The 22215-nt window shown below is 33.9% G+C and overlaps 1 protein-coding gene across 4 annotated transcripts in view; it reads left to right on the plus strand.

Moving 5' to 3' along the window:
• The window catches only part of LOC150092284 (tyrosine-protein phosphatase Lar-like), a 1042795-nt gene extending 1032656 nt beyond the window's left edge, over positions 1–10139 (plus strand). For all 4 annotated transcript variants that reach the window (XM_090415047.1, XM_090415048.1, XM_090415049.1 and 1 more), the window contains exon 36: positions 9013–10139. In XM_090415047.1, the coding sequence (XP_090271173.1) occupies positions 9013–9081 (69 nt within the window). In that variant the 3' untranslated portion in view covers positions 9082–10139. The remainder of the gene's footprint in view (positions 1–9012) is intronic.
• The last annotated feature ends 12076 nt before the right edge of the window (positions 10140–22215 follow it).

The raw sequence follows: 22215 nt of genomic DNA on the forward strand, positions 1-22215 counted from the left end.
CAACACAGAAAAAAGACCAATCAGCCCTGAAGAAGGAGAAACGAAGAGAACAAAACCAGATAATACATGCCCAGAAGAAGTATCTGACTCTGAGGAAGAGGAGATCAGAATAGAAAATCAAGAAGAGACTGAAAAATCAAGAAAAGGCAATATTACCTCAGCCGAGGAATCGGAGGAAGAATCCATCCCCGCCGTGGACGCCCAAAGGGTTCTAATGCGTTTAATCCCAGAAGACTCTGAGGTAATCCTCCAAAGGGCAATAGACAAAATAGGAGCACCTATACTCCTCCTCACAGGTCCTGAGACCATAAGCTTAGAATGGGGAGACCTCTATATAGAAAGATTAAGTGAACTAAACCCAGCACAGCTAAAAGGAATCCCTGAATTAAACGAAGAAACGGAAAGGAGTCTGTATAAAGCTCTTCACCAAATAATAAATGGCCGGGAAAAAACAGTAGCTTCTCAAATCTTACAGAAAAATACAACAAAAAAAGAGTTAAGGGCAAACTAAAAACTTGTCCTCCTTTCAGAACCAACTAAATACTTAATTCTATTGTACAACATATTGGTTTCTCTAGCTCACTAAGGAGGGGGTAGACCTGAGAACCCGGGCTGCGAAGGCTTACGTCGAGGCGGTGCAGCTCCTTGTGGGCTGCATCACTTGGGCCGGGTTCTTCCCCCAACTCTCGGTTCTCTGGTTGAAAAAGTCCACCCCAATACGGATCTCGCTATCGCAGTTTTTTTTTTTTCTTTTTTTTTTTCTTTTTCAGTTGTAAGGCATAGTTTAAGAATAATCTAAGTTCCAAATTTTAACAAACGTTTTTCATTTTTTTAGGGGTTACGAGAGAACGTCTCCAGACACCTGGATTAATGTAACCTAAAGTTATCTTTTCGTAATAAGTGAAGTATAAATTTTAAGTTTTTTTTTTTTTTTTTTTAGAACAGGGGTAAGGAGATTATGTTTTACAGACCTTTTAGCCACAACCTCTGGGTTACACAGCTAAACAGGTTGACTGAGGCCTCTTTTTACCTCCTACTATCCTACTCTATCTTTCTTTAACCTCCCCTATTACTACCTGCTGACCCTCAGCAATCTTTATACTCCAAAGGCCGATGATGAAAGACATGAACTCCCATTCTTACCTACTCACTGATGAGACCTCAAAAAAGGTCGAAACCGGTTTGGATAGTGACCTTCTCTCATCATGTAGAACAGAAATACATCTCCTAGGAGCTGTTGTTTTACATTATGAGTAAATACTAAGGACAGTGATCGAATCTTGCTCCACCTTTACTACGAGTTGCCCTGGCATTGTACTACCAGGTGTTGGCTTATGCTTGGACTCACCAAACTTTATAGTTTTCTATATTCAGCATGAAACTCTTAGATTAGATTTCCTATCTTTGAGGTTCTTATTCGTCTAAGAAATAATGTGGTACTCAATATCCACTTAATTTTGAATGATTTTACTTCACCGAAGTGAAACCTGTTGACTCTTATTTCAGTAATTCAAGTTGGATGTTTTTCAAACAATTTAATTGAGGATGTGCCACCCAGTTGTCCAGAAGCAGAAGGATTTTTCTTGAATTCATTGCAATTCTGCATCCTAACTCATTAGCCATTCCTGAAAAATAACAGAAGTCATCCATGAATTCTTGTTGACATAATACAGAACTGGCAAACTGCCCAGTCTAAGCCCTTTAAAGCATCGAAGCTTGGTGCTTTTTCCAATAACCAACAACTTCTGTTTGTCACTTTCCATGTTACAACAGCATAACATGATCCATTGCTTTTTTTTGAATCTGATAGCACTGCAAGTTTCTCAGGGAACCATCTAGTATGGCACAGTAAGACAGACCTGTTTAGTCAGCATCATAGATTTCATCAGGATTAAACTTCTGCAGCAATTCGGGTTGTTTAATTGATTTCCACTATTCAGTGCTCACAGTATCAGTACTGTTCTTCTCACCGTGTGCCTTCTTAAATTTTATTTCATGTCTAGTTTTCCATTGTAATAACCAACCATCCATAGCTTTAAAGCTCATATGGCCCGGCTTTCTAGCTAACTCTTCTGATTTGATTTCTAACATTTGACCATTAACATGCAATCCTTGTCAGTTACAATAGGAAACCATTGATTGAGAGCCTCCTCAATGTCTGGATCCTTGCCTTCTCACTTCTATTTTGGGATTTTCCCTGTTGTCCATCAAGCAATGCACATTCTTCTTACTAGCTTAACAAACATGCTATTGTAGATTTTGGAACACCAGTTACCTCTGGCAGCTGGTGTTAGATGGTTAGCTTTTTTATTTTCTCAAGTAAGGCGATTTTATATGAAAATGTCAGATCTTTCCTTGGCATCTTGACAGGGGGCTTATAAAAACAAAAAAATTAAATCGTTACACTTTTTACTAAAACAATTAGCACACACCTGCTTTAATCAAAAGTGCACTACTTAGCAGTCACTCTAAGTAAAATCTTTACACTGTTAAAATACACACTTCCTGTCTTTCTGTATCCTGATCCTGATTACATGTGTACCATCTATGGCCGCTGTCCAGATAAAGTGGCAAGGTAGCCTAAATAAGCAAAGCAACTTTGATCAAGTTTTATTCTCGATTTGTTTCCATTCTTCAGTATTTGTCCCAAATAAACAGTTGCCCTGATTAACTGATGCCCCAATTAACTGTAATCTACTGTATGTATATTATTGTGATATAGGAAATTAACAGAAAATAATCATAATTGTTTAATTAAATTAAGGGGATAAAAATCCCCTTATTATTTTACAGCCAGTATTTTGCATACTGGCTGTAAAATAATAATGGATTTTTATCTCCTTAATTTAATTAACTTTGCCAGAAAAAATAGCCATTTGGCTTTTTATCATAATTGTTTAATGTTCAATTGTAATTATATTTGTACTTTTAATTCTTCAATTTTAAATCTCATTGTTTGGAGCCCTTAAATTGGCCCCTGATTTTTCGGGACACCCCAGCTAGAGCCTCGTGCACCTGTACATAAGTATGGCCCTACTTCTCCAGTACCTTTACTCACTACCAAGATATTGATTCCGTCTATAATTTGCTACTTGCTTCTCTTTTTGGAGATGCCTTTATGTGGTAGAACTATTTTTCAATCCTTCCACTTCTTTGGGACTTCAGTTAAATAGTGTAGTTAGAGGCATTGCTACATATTTTTGCACATTCTTGTAATATGCTAACTGATCTCCATTATAATCTCATGACCATATGCGCATTGAGATTCTGCAATATCTTAAGTACTGTGGAAATTGAATGAGGTGGGCACAATATTCAGTTGGTAGTCCTGTTACAGGATGGTTAATTGATAGGAGGCAGCAAGTTGTATATGGGGCAAAATGTTCCAGAAGGGAAAGCTGATATACATGATTCAGTTTTGGGACTGCTGTTGTTTAATCAGTATATCAATGATATTACAAGTGAAACTCTACTTATAAACTTTCAAGAAATAAACAGTTCATATTTATGAACATTGCATAGACTAACAAACTGCAACTCCTAATTCATTCTACAAACAGAGATCCCCCCACACACACACACATACTTATGAACCATGTGTTAAGGCTTAAGTGCTGGGAGGACATCATGTTGGAGGTTTCATGGAGTAAGAAAGGATTAAAAACTAATTTTAATGCTTCCAATATTTCGTCTCAGTCATTGAGACATCTTCAGGGAATACAAATAACACTTGAACACACACACACAAAGACAATACAGTACTCACTGAAACACCTGGGTGACTTTAAAGTCCTATCTAGAACATGTGACGATTATTTTTTCCCAAATTTTGGGAAGTTTTATCATCCGTATTTGTTCAAATTAGATTGATTTCTGAGTGCCTCAGATTCCAGAAACAGTCTTTCCTTTTTAAATTTACCATGGTGGTTTTCTTCCAGAAGATCCTGTGAGTGGTATCCAATACATGGTCTGCAAGGCCAGATTGACCATAGTTGTGATTGCAGATGCAAGATTTGTGTTAATCTAAACGGATAGTGGCTGATCTACGTGTCTGCCCAAAGTAAGCCAACTTGACTCTTCTCTAGACTCTCCAGATATACTGGAGAGAGTCCAGAGAAGGTTTACTAAGTCAGTTATTGAACGTCTGGACTGGCTTAACTGGAGATGTGCAGCTGTTTGCCGATAATGCAAAGTTAGGAAGAGCTATGAGAAGTACAGAAGATGCTGTGGCCCTGCAAGAGGATCTGAATAGACAATATGAGTGGGATAAAATGAGTGGAGTTGTTCAGTTTAATGTTGCAAAGTGCAAATTTGGTAGGCAAGGTTGGGATGTAGGATATATATTTAATGGAGAAATTTTGAAGGAGGTGGAGGAGATGACAGATCTGGGAGTAATGGTTATTGGAAGTTTTTTCACTTGGTTGTACTATAAATTATAACCAAGTGAAAATTTTATAGTAACCAAGTGAATATTAGCAGCGGTATATCACATTGGTGGAACTGTACTCCAGGAGATTGACGAGGCCAGGGATTTGGGAGTGTTGGTGGATAGGGAGTTGAAATTTAGGGGACACATCACAAAAGTGGCAAAATCAGCTCACCAAATCACTTGGTTGCTGAAAAACACTTTAACAAGCAGAGACAAACAGGTTATTGTCGAGCCTTGATAAGACCCCATCTAGACTACTGTGCCCAGATATGGGTGCCAGGGTTTCTTCTCGATGGGGAGGAGGTGAAAAGGATCCAGAGACGAGTGACCAAGATAATAGCAGGACTATGGAATGAACCTTATGAGAACAGGTTGAAGATTTGTGGGCTGCAGAAATTGGTTGATAGGTGGAAAAGGGCTGATATGATTGAGACATTCAAATTACTGAAGGGTTTCTATAAGATTAATTCAGAAGATATTTTTGAGAATAGGACTGGTAGTGGGAGGACTAGGGGCCATCCATGGAAGCTTGGTAAGAGTGTAGTTAGCAAGGGTGTTAGAGCTAGGTTTTTACTTGGAGAGTGGTAAATAAGTAGAATAAGCTGCCAGAGTCTGTTGTGGGTGCCATGCCTGTAAATGAGTTCAAGGTGAAGTATGATAGATACTGTGTGAATGTTGAATAGTTGTTCTTGACATGATGTTGAGCCTCCCTTGATGAGGCTAAGGACTCCTTGGAGCTCCGTAATAATAATAATTAAAGATACAGAAATTATATACCTGGTTTAATCCTTTATCCATGTGTAAGCAAAAAAATTTGCACCTGAAATATAATTAAGACTAGGGCAACTTGTATATAGAAGCTAATGACTTCGCATCACTTGCCTTGGTATCCCATAATGCAAAGCACATATCCTTGCAGGTATGTATAATGCTAAGCATTATGGGAAGCTTCTGTATACGAGTTTCCCTAATCCTGATTATATTTCAGGTGCAAACTTTGGTTGCTTACACTTGGATAAAGGATTAAACCAAGTATATAATTTCTTGGTATAGTGGTGGACAGAGACTTAAAGTTTAGGGGTCACGTTGCTAAAATTGTAAGAACATCCCAATGGATTATGGCAATAATGAGGAGGACATTGACATGCAGAAGTAAAGAAGTTATGGTTCCCTTGTATCCATCTTTGATCAGGCCACTGGTGAACTTCCAGAGAATGTTTCCTAAGTTAGTGTCGGTCATGGATATTAGGAGAGATTGAGGGAATGCAACTCACAAGACCTTGTGAATAGAAAAAGTGTTATAAAGAGCATTTACCTATACTACATTTAATTGCAATACAGATTGAATATATAATGTAGAAATAAAGCTATTGGAAACAGCAAGAAATTATATTCTTGTTTAATCCTTTACTCTTGACCTAAGTATAAGAAGACAAAACAAATGTTTGTGTGTGAAGTATCTTTACAACTAGGCTGCTTGTATATTGAGGCTGTTGACTTCACATCACTTGTCTCAATATCCCATAATGCAAAGCACACTTCCTTTTAGACATGTATATTAATATGCATTATGGGAATGACTACTCCTCAGACAGATTTCAATCTTTGTTGAGTGATATCTCATCAGTGGGAGCCAGACCCTGAAAGACATGCAGAAATTAATACCAAGGGTGAATTTATGCACAAATTGCATAAATGTGTATTATCTTATTAAAATACTCTGGATCATTGATAGGGTTATAATTTTTTTTTTCACTTGGTTACAAAATAAATTATTAAAAAAGTAATATGAAAGAAAACACCAAGCTATTTTTGGCAATGGAGCAGAGGATACTAAAGATAAAAGAAAATAGACTTCCAGAACTGTTTCAAAAAGTGGCGTGAACATTAGAAAAGTATGTGGCAAGCCAAAAGGACTACTCTGAAGGAGATTAATTTATATTTGTGTTTAGGTTAATAAACGTTCTTGAATTCTAACATTCGCCATACCTTTTGATCACACCTCGTATGTTATGTATATACATGTGGATATATTATTTTTATTATTTTGGTCATCAACTTCAAAAAAGAAATGAATTTGAATATTTTAGTGAGAAATATGTTATGTATGTGCATGATGATATTTTTTATCATTATCATCAAACCTCCCTACTATATTTTTTCCCTTAACCTCTTCTGATATTCTTCCACATCACCTCTTACTTCCTTAGGTTCACCTCTGTCATTACTATCCTGCAATAACTTCACCATTTGACAACCACACCAAATCACTTTAAATGCAGTTCCTTCACTCCAATTATGTGACATTTTTAAAGTACATGACTAAATCTTTTCATGATTAAAAAAAAAACATTTTCATTTATCTCTCGAGTAAACAAAAATTAAAATATTGAAATACAGAAGTTAAAATTTCTGATTCAAAAATAATAAAATTATTAATAGGATCTTATTCAAGTAAACTCTAACATCATATCTCTTTTGCAGTTAATCCAGTAATTCGTCAAAGAGTAATGGTGGATTTGATATATTTGATCCATTTTGGTGGCATTTAGTGTCTAGTCATGATGCAGTCACCTGAAATTCCTGAATGACCTTGCAGATGATAAATGCTATAATCATAAATCATATACAATGTCTATAATCTTTTGCAGTTTGTTGTTAGTTATTATAAATAACTTTAGTTATTATAAATCAACATAGAAAAATGTCCTTAAACATTATTTCATGTCACTCCTAATTTAAAACAATATCAAAAAATAGTGATGCTTATTTGATAATACACAGTGTTGCTTTTGGTATTACTTTGATATTACAAATCAATTTTTTTTATCACTCCTCTAAAGATAGTTATTTTTTGCTTATGAATTAGTTAAATAATTTGCATAATTTACATTATTGTATTTACAGATTCGTTTGTGTTATACATTATGTCTGCATTGCGCTGAATAATGTATTCATCACAATATTAATATATGCTGAATAATACATTCAGCAAAATTCAACATGTAATATGTAGTTTTATATTTACTTATTATATCTGACTTTCTGAAGTTTATATTGATAAAACTAGTAAAATGAAATGAGGGATGAGGATTAAGTAGTGGCAACCCTAAATCCTCACATGGTGCAGAGATGGCAGTATGGTTTACATTAGTGACATTGTGCAGAAAGTGGTGACTATGATACAGCATTTTGATGAAGATAAAGTATCTATTAACTACCTATGAAACCAAGCATATTGTAGATATACTTGGTCTCATAGGTAGAACAGCATTGAATAGCTGTTCTACCTACAGTTGCTGTAGTAATTGTTTTAGCTGTATTATTATGTTATAGCATAATACAGCTAAAACAACATTAATAATTAAATCAACATCTTGAATAACTTATGTGAAACCTACAGTGGGAAAGCATGGTAATGTGGTTAAGTGACCTGCATGCATCTAAGACAAATCACTTGGTTCAATAAATTGAGGAAGGTCAGAAGACCATGTTACTGGTGTTGATAGATACCGTACTTATGATGCCAGCATGCTTGACCCTCATCGGTGAATAAGGAACAAAAATAGCTCAGTAGAAACTCACTATTAATAGCATATCTATATCAGAGTAATAATAGAAAAGATGAGTCTTCTTAAGTTGCATTGTTGCAACAAATTAGTAGGTTAAAAAAAAACAAAAAAAAACAGTAATATCTTCAGGAGCCTCGTGACCAAACAGTCTTTGTATGAACTACAAAAGTAATACTAATTGGTATCTGTGATTTTTATACTCTTCTTCTTTGGCTGGCATGTCTACAAAGTTTTCAATAGATGGACAGTTTCATCGATGTTTCCTTCATCCCTGTCTAAGTTTAAACTGCATTGCATATGGTTATATGATGCCATATATCAACCTTTTGAGTAACTTTTGAAGTCATAGAGCTGACATTTAACTTACAGAGATCAACTTACATGTCATCCTCTAACCTCATGAGCATATTTAGAAATACTGCTTTAACACGTTCATTGCCAATCACGCGATATCGCATGATGCGAGTTCTCACCAAACTGCCGATCACACGGTATCGCGTGGACGTCGCTATCAAGTAAAAAAAATTTGGCCACCACACGAAATTCCAATTTTCAGCTTGGCAATGAACGTGTTAATGGGTGAAATTTCCTGGTTATTCTGCATGTGAGGAAAGGATTATCCAAATACCTGGTAATTGTAATTATTATTAATATTATTTCATGACACCTCCAAGGAGTCCAAAAACTCATCGGGGGAGGGCACCTACTCTACAGCTCTTTGTCTCCACTACTATCATCATCTATATCAATGCCATCTACTGCCCACTACCACTACTAGTATTTTTTTTTTGTCTCTAAATTAAGTGTGTTCTGAAGGTTGATTTTTCTGTATGCAGAATGAAAAACCCAAGTTTCCAGGAGGAAAAAACTAATGTAATTAGGAATGTAAATCACCATTATGTGGGAGAGAAAAAAAAAAACTTCTTGCCACTACTTTTTTTCCTTCACCCTTATTTTTTTTTTTATCTGAAGATTATATTGTAATATCTATTTTTTATACATACCTTATAGGATCAGTACCAGTTCTGCTACCGAGCAGCTTTGGAATATCTAGGCTCCTTCGATCACTATGCAAACTGAAGTCCCATAGTCCCAGGAGCATCACTCTTTGCCAAAGCATTCCTCCTAATCTTGCTGCATTACTGTGTTTGGTGTGGACTGTCAAAGCATGATAAGATTTTCCGTCAGCAGAAGGCAAGTTTATAATGTCAAGGTAGCTGCATCAAGATAGACACAGTGAGGAATAGACGTGTTTATATAGACAATATATACTCATGATGCCAGGTCATGTGCTCACAGCAAGGCTTTAGATGCCAAAATATTATTATATCCAGCACTAAAACTGTGTCAATCAGAACACCTTTGAAGGATGTGCTGTTCCTTCCACAGTTCTAGCCTTGTTGAGTTCCTCATCCCTTAGCACAAAAGTTGGGACAAAAAAGAAAAAAAAAAGAAGTGGAAACAAGAAAAAAAAAAAAAAGAAGTGAATGTACATGAAAATGCCATTCTTATAACAACTCAAGCAACTTTGCAGTTATGCAGACTGGTGCTTATGGTGCTGTCATCAAGAAGCCACTTACCACTGCCACATCATCTTGGCAAATCAAGCTCAAGAGAATTCTCATTGGCCTAGGTGACCAGTCAGTCAGCAGCCACCAAGTGGTTGTAATCGATAGAAAAGTGTCAAAGTCAGTGTCCTCTGATAAAATGGGTAGGTGTAAGTTGTTGAGAAAAGAACTGTATATATATACAGCTGAGCTGTGGAGGCAGACTTGATATAAGGTTTCTGGAAGTTACTATTAATGTGATAAAAATGTTTCTCAGGGCTAAAACATGTTTTGTGTTTTTTAGATATTTTTATCATATTTTGATGGATTTTTTTCCTTTCTTTGATATGGATGTGTGGGTGCATGTGTATGAGTGCATGACTTTGTATTTCCCAGGGGCCAAGATATTAGAAAATGCAAATAAATTGCTTGACTATAATATAGATTCATCATCACAGAGTGTGATTTGTATCATTCTTAGAGCAGTCCACTACTGGTTGTCAGATGTCTGTATATTTTGTATGGGAAGTTGTCTGCACTGTATTATATAGATGGGAGTGAAAATAAATTTTTCATATATAAGCCATAATATATTTCAGTATGTCAGTAAATGTTAATGTATTTCATATATTAACATTTTATGTTGATAATGAGATTTAAATTTTTAGTTACTGTTACAGTAAACCAAACTTGATATGAAAATTCGAGGAAAAGATAGAGTATGTTTATGCAAAAAAGAAGAAGAAGAAGATTTTCATATACTAGGGAGGTGTAAAAAAATTTCTTCGTGTATATAATTTTTTTGTCTTTTTTTTTTAAACTGAAAGCTCTTTTCTACTTTCACTTCTCCAGAATGAAAAGCTTAAAAACTGCAGAGCAGAACCATGTCATTAAATGTTCCTGTTTTGTAGAGCTTGTTTTACACAGAAACTACCATCTCTGTGTCCATTGAAACTCAACAAAATATGCATTAAATGTCATGACTTATTTTTCCTTCTTATATTTCCTTTGCTTATTAACGATTTTCTCTCTCTCTCTCTCTATGTGTATCCAGCATAATATTTGTGCTTCATGCTAATACAGTACATTTTAAATTCGTTTCAATGTATGTCATTGCTAAAAACAATTTTCTAAGTAGCATAAATGATTTTTTTCTCAACTGAACATTTTAGGGAGATAAAAATATTTAGTATGGGTAAAAAATTACATATAAATTCTTATTTAATTATGAATACCATTTAATATTAAAAGAAATTCCTCTGTTTATTTGACACATGTTTTCTTTGCTATCCTTTAAAATTAATCTAAAAGCAATTAAATAATAATTAAAACATCAGAAATACAACACACATCATCAGCTTTCATTAAATCATTGTAAAAAAACATATTACATTATATCCTTGCAATATGCAAATCTTTAAATAGAAGCACTTTTATGATATTCTTAGCATTGTCTTTATGTGTGCATTTTTTATACTGTAAATTTTAATTTTTGGAAATAGAAAATAATAAGTGTATATCATCCTGATATATATATGCTAAAGAGGTGTATATATATAAAATTTCAGTGCAACTCAAGCAGTTTCATTTGATTTGCAGGAATCCTTGATGAGCCTCATATATCTTGAGCCCTTAATTGGCCTCATATGTCTTAACCTTGTGAATCCTTCTTTAAAAGCCCTAATGCTGTGCCTTACATATATTCTAGTATCTGAAAGATGGAATTACAACATGATTGCTGTTTTATTATCTTTATTATTATGTATTTATTATTATTGTTGCCACCTTCATCATATCATTATGAGATTGGAATAAACACATAATATGAAGTCCACCACCATAACCAGCATCATTTCTCAATTAAATTTATTCACAGTAACATAAGATATGCTTATTTTCAAATAAAGCATTGTAGTTATAACTTCAGCATAATTTCACCCAACTCTTCCCATTCTCAGGAAAATTTTGTCTGCCTTGTTTGGTTTTTGCCCATACCTTGCAAGCACTAAGGATTTCCTTTCCTTCCCTATTTATTATTTGTATCTATTTGGTAAATATACTTATCTGAGTATCTCTTATCTATTTTATATTTTAGTATATTAAAATGTTTAGAAAAATTGAGATATCTTCAAAATCCCTCTACCTTCTTTTGTATACATGATGTTTCAATTTAAAGTACAGATGAAATAAATATTGCCATGTCTATTTATGTGAGATGCATGCTTTAGGAAAACAGAAAAAACATTTTTCTGGATCATACTTTTTGTCTAAATAGAAATGTAAGCATGTTCCAGGAAAATGGTTTTCTATTTTAAAATTCATTGAGAATTCACTAGATTTCTACCAAGGTCTTTGTCAGTAATATTTCAAATACAGGAATTTCTCATTTATGTGATACCATGAATAATAGTTCTTCTCAACCATTCAGTATTCCAAGAATAAGGATTTATTTAATACAGCTTCTTCAGGAAAGAAAAGTAACTAAAATATTAATTATTTCAGATCATATTTTTACCTTTGCGGCACTGGAAAAACAATAAGAATTAAATACAAAATTAGCTATCTCTGTATCTGTCTAACTGCACTATAGGAACACGGCACTCAAAATGCATATTTTTTAATAGGATTAGGGATTAATGAGAAATTATCTTATTTCATACCTTGAATAACTGCAGCTCTTTAAAACATAAATCATAATCAAACCTCTGCTGTCCTTAACCTTCAACCTTCATATTTGAAATATGACAAATATTTGTTATAAAAAAATGAGTGGAATATGATAATCTAGGAAGAGTTGCATAGCACATTATGCTGCATTGCTTGTTAAGGATCACACAGAAAAAATGTTTTACATTCTTACTACCGTTTTGGCATAGTGCAAATTATTTGGTTTTACTTTCTTGAATTATAACAGTTTTTATATTTTGAGTGACATTACTAATTGTGCATACATATCTTTAGTTTCACATAAGAAATAATTTATAAAAATATAAATTTTTAATTTTTAATATTATAAAATTTATAAATTAACAAAGAGGCATTAAAACTTATTAAAAGGGAAATATAATAAATAATACCAAGTATGCAAGCAGTGGAAATTAAAACTTCTGGGGACTGAAGCATTAAAAGTCCCCCCCTCCCAAAAAAAAATAACCAAGGAAATTTTCAGATCACATTACATTTCTTGATTAAAGCAAATTATGACAAGGTTATTATCCAGGTTATTACCATATATTACTGTGTATCAGTGCATAAAATATTTTTGAATGATAACTGATGCTTTTTGAAAATGTTTTTGCTTTTTGCTGTTAAATAATATTTATATTATATTTATCCTAGTTACTGATATTTTTCTATGCCTCTCAGTTTTTAGGGTCTCTGGAAATTTATAATTATTATTATGGCATCTCCATGAAGTCCAGAGACTCATCGCAGGAGACCTGAATCAACCATCATGCATACAAATCCTATCATACCTATCCTTGAATCCATTCACCATCAGAGAGCTCACAATTCTGGCAATCCATTCCACTCACTCTCCACTCAAAAAATATGGTCCGCACATCCCTACTAACTACTCTTACACAACTTCCATAGATGGCCCTTAATTCTCTGATTATTTGTCATATACTAAAAATTTTCACTTGTATCAATTTTATAAAACTCCTTTAATATCTTAAAAGTTTCATGTCCCATCTTTTCTGCCTATCAACTAAACTTTGTAACCCACAAATCCCCAACTTATCCTCATAGAGAGTATTCCACATACCTGTCACCATCTTGGTCACTTCTGAATCTTATCCTGAAACCTCTGAATCTTATCGACTACCTCCTGGTCCCCAAGAAACCCAGGTGACCAAATCTGTGCTCAGTAGACAAAATGTGGCCGAATCATAGCTTTATAAAGAGGGATAATAACTTTCTTATCTTTACTTGTTAATGTGTTTTTCAACATCTAAGTAATTCGTTGAGCCATTTTACCAACTTTTGCAACATGCCCTCTGAACTTTAACTCTTTGTCCACCATTATCCACAAGTCCCTAGCCTCATCAGTTTCCTGCAAACCAATATCATCAATATGATACATCACATTCAAACTTTTTAAACCGAAGTGCATAACCTTACATTTTGCAACATTAAATTGACAATCATTATCCTTTGTCCATAATGCCAATTTATTTAAATCATCCTGCAGGATATCTACATTATCAACTATTACTCTCCCCAGTTTTGCATCGTCAGAAAACAACAATATCCCCTCTTAAATCTTTCCCTATATCATTGGTATACATATTAAAGAGTAGTGGCCCTAGTACCGAACCCTGAGGTACTCCACTAGTCACTATCATTCTCCTAGACTCCATTCCACCATATACTACTCTGATATTTTTTTAATAGGATTAATGAGAAATTATCTTGTTTCATACCTTGAATAACTGCAGTTCTTTAAAATATAAATCATAATGAAACCTCTGCTTAACTTTTGAAGATCAGACAGCAGCTTATGACTGTTGAAATATGACACACAACACCATAACTATATGATGGGGGGGGGATCAGATATTAGAACAAAAGTTCAGGTTCAAACAATATGTAAAAATGCAAATAACAGACATCTGAATGATAATCTTTTGGACTTTGTCATTGTTAGGTAGAGTTTGTAAGGATTGGCTGTCATGTAACTCACTATACTTGCTACAATGTAACTTTGGCACAATATATTGTTTCTTACAACAGACAAAACATTCTTACATTATAGCTAACCAATATTGCACTGCATGTCAGTACAGAATTACAGCAATTTGTACACATACATATTGCAGAAATCTTTCAGTTAGTGTAATTTGTTTTAATTTAAAAATCTATAATGTATAATTTATATTGTATAAATGTTTAAAATTTATAACTTACTATAAATACCTCATTGTACCATGCGATTGCAATATTATGTGGAACTGTATGTAAATATATATGGAACAATATGTAAAAATGCAAATAACAGACTTTATTATGCACTAATATGTTCTGCAATTCATGCCTAATTTCATTATTTATCTACTTCATAACTACTCCATTTTATTCTGTCTTAACTGTCTGTAAATTATCATGGATCAACTCTCATAGTGTCTCTGAACTGTTCTGAGTTTATAAAGGTTCTGGGTTGAACAGATCAGCTTATGACAGTGGGATATAATTGTTAATGCCAACAGATTGTACCTAATGTAGCATGTTGTGAATTGCTAAACTTCCTTGTGTATGAATGAATCTTCATCCATGGTACACATTCCCACATAGAGCATTTATACTTGTGACTATGAAAATGTTTTAGATATGTTCTGGATAGATGAACTCTTTGATAACTCATTGTTAAAAATTTAGAATACCAATATCATCCTCTTCTGTTATGTTTTTCTCATGGAAACAGATAAACTTCACCCAATAATAGTTCACTGTTAAAAAATGAGAGACTAATGTTATGTGCAAAATGTTTTTATTATTTTTACATATATACTGTGAGTGCAAGAAGTGTAAATGAATTCTAGAAAAGGTATGACAGTGGGCATGATTATATGCGACTTCCCTCACTGACTCCCTGGATGTTTCTTTTAACAATAATAGTAATAATAATATTTTATATATGATATTTCATGTGGGAAATCTTGTAATGAAAAGAAATAGAACTGAATAAATAATAAAAACATTGTTTCTGCAGTTCTATTTCTTTTCACTGCAGGAGTGTTTTGTGAAAAAGTCTGTTATGCTGAAATGCATTGTAGTTGAAAAAATCTAATGCATCAGCATAAGCAGTTATTATTTTTTTTATTATTTGCACCTCCAGGGAGTCAGGGCCTCATCAAGGGAGAGCCACTTGCAAGTGGGAGATGAATTCCAGTGCCCAGCGTGAGACCATCGCTTCACTTATTGTAGGCCTGAAGTGGTTTGAAAAAGTTTCATGTTTGGCCTCTAGAGCAGAGTTTCTGGACTATGTAAAAAATAAAAAATATACATATAAAATCAAGGGGAAAAAATTTTTAGTCCACCAACAGTACAAATGTACTATGGGCTTACAAATAACCTTTAGGTGGGTGGGAGCTACCAGAGGCGGATAACAAAGATGGTTTCAGGACTGTACAATATGAGTTATGACGATCGACTGAGGGAATGTGGACTGCAGAGTTTGGTGGATAGAAGAAGGAGAGGTGATATTGTCGTGACGACTCCTTTCTGTCGTGTTCTAAATCTATCTAGTTTCAAGTCACTTTTATGAATAATACAACTAATCACGAAATGATCACCGATCCAAAAGTAGGGAAATTTATATTTATACTGCGCCACCCTATTCTTAGATTAGTCTATATAAATAGTAGGATCAGTTCTAAATTAAGTTAACAGTCATCTCATTAGGCCGAATCATCTATTATCATTTTTACTTGGAGTTCCCGCAAGATTCGAATATTTATGAACGGTGCAATAATAAGGAATTCAGGCAAACACAATATTTAGATCAACAAAATAAAACATTTAATATATGATATGGTTAACAAATACAAGAACTCTATTTTAAAATGGAACTATACAAGTAACTTAACACATCTTCTTAGGTCACTGATGCTAATTCAATGTTCTAACTTTCATATACTATTCACAGTCTCAAAAACACAAATCTTCTTATCTCAAGTTAATATAACAATTTCACATTTTATTCAGTCTTCACAAATCTTTCAGCTCAATGTTTATATTCACAGCAGGCAATAAACTACGTAAGCTATATTCCAAGCAAATATATTCCCGGACCTTGAGCATCGGAGATATATTACAGTTAATGCTAGAATAGAGAAACTTATACAACTACTCTTACCAGACAAATTCTTCAATACATCAAATTATTGAGAGAGCACTTATGAATTAACTTAATTAACATTAGCGGAACACACATAACAAATATTCTCCATAGTTTAAACTGTATTACTGTAAGTCGCACTTCACTATTCCAAACAACAGTAATTAGGTACTAATATCTTTTCCTGTTCACTTTTCTCCAAGTAATCAATATAACCTTTTCCTAGGGCAACATAGAATTTAATCGTAATCCAGATTAACTGGAACTAATCAGAATTTTCGCATTGACTGTCCAGTTTCCTTTTATCTGATTACGGCATCAACCTTTCTTCATAACAACAGCAGTTTTCGCTTATAACATTAAACTTTATGTTTCACTACTTATAGGTTCACTTCCGAACACTATACTCATAATTTCTGCCCTGAGGATTTTATAATCTTGGTTCCGCAAAACTCTCTCCTCACTCCTTAATAATAATTCTTCTCTATATCCTTTCTATCTTATCTATGACCTTCACTCCCCCCTTACGTTCGAACGCCACGCTCTACTCCACTCGTGGTTGTTTACGCGTGCATCTCCATGACAACAGACTGCACGTAAACATTTCGCTAATGTAATGTAATGTATGGTCTAATATTATTCATGAGTGATTACATAACATTAAATATTTCACAAATAAAAACAACAGAATATTTAAGCTACTTCTTTAACTTTTTGATTACTTATACAGTTAAATATAAATTAACACTTTACGTTACACTATATATATTTAGTTATACAAAATTCTAAACATATTATTATTTTATAAGTTAATAGCAGGTCAGATTTTGAGTAAATATTTAATTAGTAATTCTTATTTGAGGAATAATAAATAAATTTTTATGAGCCATGATTAATATTTAATAAGCAATGTTAAATGTGAATGAAAAATAATAAATTACATAACATAGCTTCATTCACAATTTAACAATATGATCGAGACTTTTAAACTGTTGAGAGGCGGTTACAGGGTAGACATTGGAGAGTTCTTTCACTTGATGGAATGGCGGGAAGGAGCAATGACAAGGGGCCATCCCTGGAAGTTACGAAAGGAGGCTGTGAGCAAGAGGGTGAGGAGTGGTTTCTTTGCGTGGAGCGTGGTTGAACCTTGGAATGCATTGCCTGAGAGAGTGGTTGGAGCGGGAACAGTCAATGGGTTCAAGGAATGGTATGATAAACTTTGTGTTTATCATACATATTTGTATTCCTAAAAACGATCTCCCACTATGAGTCTTTTGACTCCATGAAGGCCTGGATAATAATAATATATATATAATCACAGTGCCTACTGGCAGTTTATTTTATTCACATCATGTGAAGAACTTGGACCTCACATACTTCCTAACCCAGTGATGAACTTAGGATTTAATCTTGGGGGGGGGGGGGGCTGAGTTTAGTAGATGATTTGAGAATACACACTATGCATGCATACGACCTGTGACCGAGCATCTGCAGTGATCACTAATTCTTAAGTAGTATAGAAATAGAGGACACAACATAAATAAAAAAAAAAAAGAATTTTAATTAGGAAAAGATTTTTTGAAAATTTTCTAGTGTTTTTTCCCTTTTTCTTTGGGGGGGGCAGGGCCCTTTCTGGGTGTACCACTGTCCTAACCAAATCATTATTCATTTTTCAGGAATGACCTTTAGCTCTTCCCCATCTACACACACCTGCCATTAGCTGTAAAATTTCCCAGTTAATGGAAAAGTCATTCATTCATTGTAGAATCTGTGGTTTTATCATCACCACCACCACTGGTATTTCACCAGGAGATTTATGTCCTGATGAAATACCAATGAAGTTTTATCTTCATTGGTATTTAATTAGGACATATATAAAAAATAAAGGGTAATTTGTACAGCATGTACAAATTCCTACTTTATAATTCACACCGATTACTCAAATGCCTTCTTTAAACACTACCACCAGATGTGTTTGAGGTCAGTTTTATGTTTATAAGGGAAACGTGCAGCACATAGAAGAAAACTAACCTCATGGCCTAAATCCAACTTGCACTGGGAAAAAAAAAATTTTTTTTTAAATCACCACTAGTCAAATCAATATACAGAATGCCACCCCATATAGTTGTTCTGTTGCATCTCATAACTTAACTACTCCTCTTCCATTTCTGCAGACCATCCTTTATTATTATTTTTTACATATATATGTATAAAGAAACATAACAATATTACATGTTATATACACGAAATAAAATTACAATTCATATCCTGATTCCTACTGCATTATGTAGGAACATATCATCTATACCACTTCTTTGAATCATCTTATGTTACTGTTATATGCTATATGACATTTTTGTCATCTCAGCATTATTTCTTCTTTGTAGTATAGAATGCCAATCCTTTCTCATTATCTTTGTATTTACTTCTACAGATTTCTCCTGATCTGCCCATCTATCCTACATAACATATGCCACATGCACAATAAATTTCATTCCCACATGGTTTCTTCATTAATAGATGAGGAGGTTTCAAGATATGGGTTAGAGGAGCATTAAGTGAAAATAGTATAAGAAATTACATCTATAAAAAAAAAGTCTTTAATAATTTCTCTTTCTACTAGCCACATAATGGAAAATCTCCTCAGAATTCCTTTTTGCTTGCTTTGCTGATTGTATATTCTGATTTCTCTTTCCTTTATAGATTGAATTTATATTCGTCATGTGGCTACTTGCTAACTCAGTTTTATACCTTCTCCATTCTTCAAAATTATCCTTTTCACCCCATTTGTATTTATCTCCCAGCCTTAAGTATACGGTTCCTATATTTCCTCTCTGCAAACTCCAAATATTGCTTAACTAGCTCCCGTGCATTATTAATTTCTTTTTGTCTAATTAACTTTAACAACAGTATTTCTGTGAGCATTTCCTGAACCTTTGCATCATCCATCTTATAAATAAGGTAGAAAGAAATATACAGTATATTATATTTATATTCTTTTCTATTTTGAGACCTTCACACGCATCTTCTAAGTGATCAGTCTCTTTCTCTAGTTAGCTGACCTCATTCAGTCTCCAGTGCTATTATTCAGTCTATAACTCTTGATCCCCTTGTTTCCTTCCAAGATGGTTCTTGATAGATATTATCTCTCATAAATACCAAAAATTCATTCTTTATTCCCATTCACTGATCCTTCCTTTGTCTATACTACTATAATTGAAATCTACATAATAGTTATTCTTCTTTCTAACTAGCTAATTTGGTGAACATTTCATTTTCATCTCTCTCTCTCTCTCTCCACATTTCCAAGTCTATAGCAGTAGCCTACTAAAATGTATATCTTATCTTGCATACCTCCTCTCACATCATACACTTATGTTTCCCCTCCTCCAGGTTTTCTATCCTAAGTAGACATAATTCTGCTGCCATTGTTAGCAGTTCTTTTTCTTCTCCTCATTTTCCAGAAATAATGTGTGGATAAATAGAATCTGGCCACAAAATCACAACTACCATATTTACTGCTATTCAAAGAAAGTTACCCATTTTATTATTATCCTAGTCCTTTGTACACATTTATGATGTTAACAATGTTAATATGTTAGAATTTTCATTTTGCTTAATTTAAAATGTGATGTATATAATACTGTTTTGATATATTACATATATAATAATAATATCCAGTATGTTTGATCATTAAGTTTCTGATGTGTACCCTCAGTGGATGTACAAGAAATTACTATTATTAAACCTCCAGGGAGCCAAGGACTCATCAAGGAAGGCTACACATCACTCACACCAGTTGTCATACCTTCTCTTAAAGTCATTAACTTTAGATGCATTCACTACTTCAACAGGCAAACTGTTCCACTCACTCATGGTTCTGTGAGAGAAAAATCTAGCTCTCATCCCTTTTAAACTTCCATGGATGCACACCCCCTTGTTCTCTCTCTCTCTCTCTCTCTCTCTAGCTTCCCCCATAATGAAAAAGTTTATCAACTGATATTCTATAACATCCTCATAAAAGGTTATATACATCTACCATATTGCCCAGTTGATAAAGGTATCTATCATAACACCTATATTATGATAGTACTACATGAAAAGATTACATCTTTACTAACTTCCTATCAACAGTTTTCCTTCAAATTTGTCTGTTATCTATTAGAGCTCCAGTATTGTTAGATCTTATATTTCAGTCTTCTAAGTCACTTCTTATCATATCAATCAATGCAGATCTTTCCCCACCATCCTGGCAGCAAACACTTGTTTTTGCTAATGTTTCCTCTCCTAATTTGTTTAAGTGAACCTTAGATTAGACATCGAGCTCCTTCCTAATATATTCATTTTTAATATGATTTTTGTGATGCCATCTGTTCACTCCCTAATTTTTTTCAAAACTCTCATATCTGTGGTTTCCAGTCTTTGAATTGAATACTGTCTTGTGTACAGCTAACATTTTGACTTATTTCTCTTTTATTTCATATAAATTTATTCATTTGACTCTCAACCATACCACCTTTGCTAATTCTGTTGTCTATTTCCATATTTAATGTCTATCTTCATGAAAAAAGTTTGCCTAAATAACTGAAATGTTTTACTTGTTCTGTAAGTTTCTATTCAGAATGCAGCTGCTGTTTTAAGTTCTCCTGCCTATTTTCATAGTCTGTCTTTTTATTGCTGATTTTCAGACTAAATTTATTACAGCAGTTATTTAATTAATTAGGGAATCCTGAAGACCTGAAGATATCAGCTTGTTTGCTAAAGGAATGTTCAGGCGAATTGGCTAGGCCTTTCATGTTTGTATAACTTGAGTCTCAGTTCAGGAATAATACCACAGGAATGGAAGGAATGTATGATAGTTCCATTGTACAAGAGTGGTGCAAAAACTGATGTGTCTAACTACCAACCTATCAGTATCTCTGGTATGGTAGTGAAGATTTTAGAGAAGTTTGTAAGAACTCACATACAGAAATGGGTAGACAAACATGATATACTCTGCAAGGAACAGCATGGGTTTACTAAAGGAAGGTTATGTCTTAGCAATTTGCTCATATTTTTTAACAATGTTACAGCTGAGTTGGATAAAGGGAATGGATACACTATGATAATATTGGATTTTACTAAGGCATTTGATAGGATACCACACGAAAGGCTGTTGCATCAACTGCAGAATATGGGATTGGAATATAAACTCTTGACATCAATCAATGGATGGTTAACAGACAGATATCAAAAAGTGGTATACAGTGGGTGTGAATCTGCAAGATTTAAGGTGACCAGGGTTCAGTTCTTGGGCCATTGTTCTTCAATCTGTACATTAATGACATTAAGAAGGGTCTAACAGCAGATGTGCAATTGCTTGCCGGTAATATGAAGATAGGCTGCTACTGATATCCAGCACTTACAAAATGATTTGAATAGGCTAAAAATTTGGGCAAACGAAAATGGCTATCAGTTTAATGTTAGTAAGTGTAAGTTATGCACTTAGTCATATATGGGAGATTTCCAGCAGCATATTATATTAGCAGGGTTATGCTAAGAAACTGATGAAGCTAGGGATCTGCTTAATGGTGAATAGGAATTTGAAGTTCAAAGGTCACATAGCAAAAGTTGCAAATACAACTCAGAGGATAATTGCTATGTTGAAGCAATCCTTGACATATAAAAATAAGGAAGTCGTTTTGCCTCTTTATAAGGCCTTGATAAGACTGCATCTGGGTTATGGTGCACAGATTTGATCTCTCGGGTTCTAAGGGAATAAAGAAGCTGTGGAAAGGGTGCAAAAAAGATTATATCCAGATTATGAGGACAGATTGCAAGTCTGTG

Source organism: Typopeltis vanoorti, chromosome 26 (assembly GCF_054136105.1).
Source record: "Typopeltis vanoorti isolate ZY-2024b chromosome 26, IOZ_Tvanoo_1.0, whole genome shotgun sequence".
Taxonomy (NCBI): domain Eukaryota; kingdom Metazoa; phylum Arthropoda; class Arachnida; order Uropygi; family Thelyphonidae; genus Typopeltis; species Typopeltis vanoorti.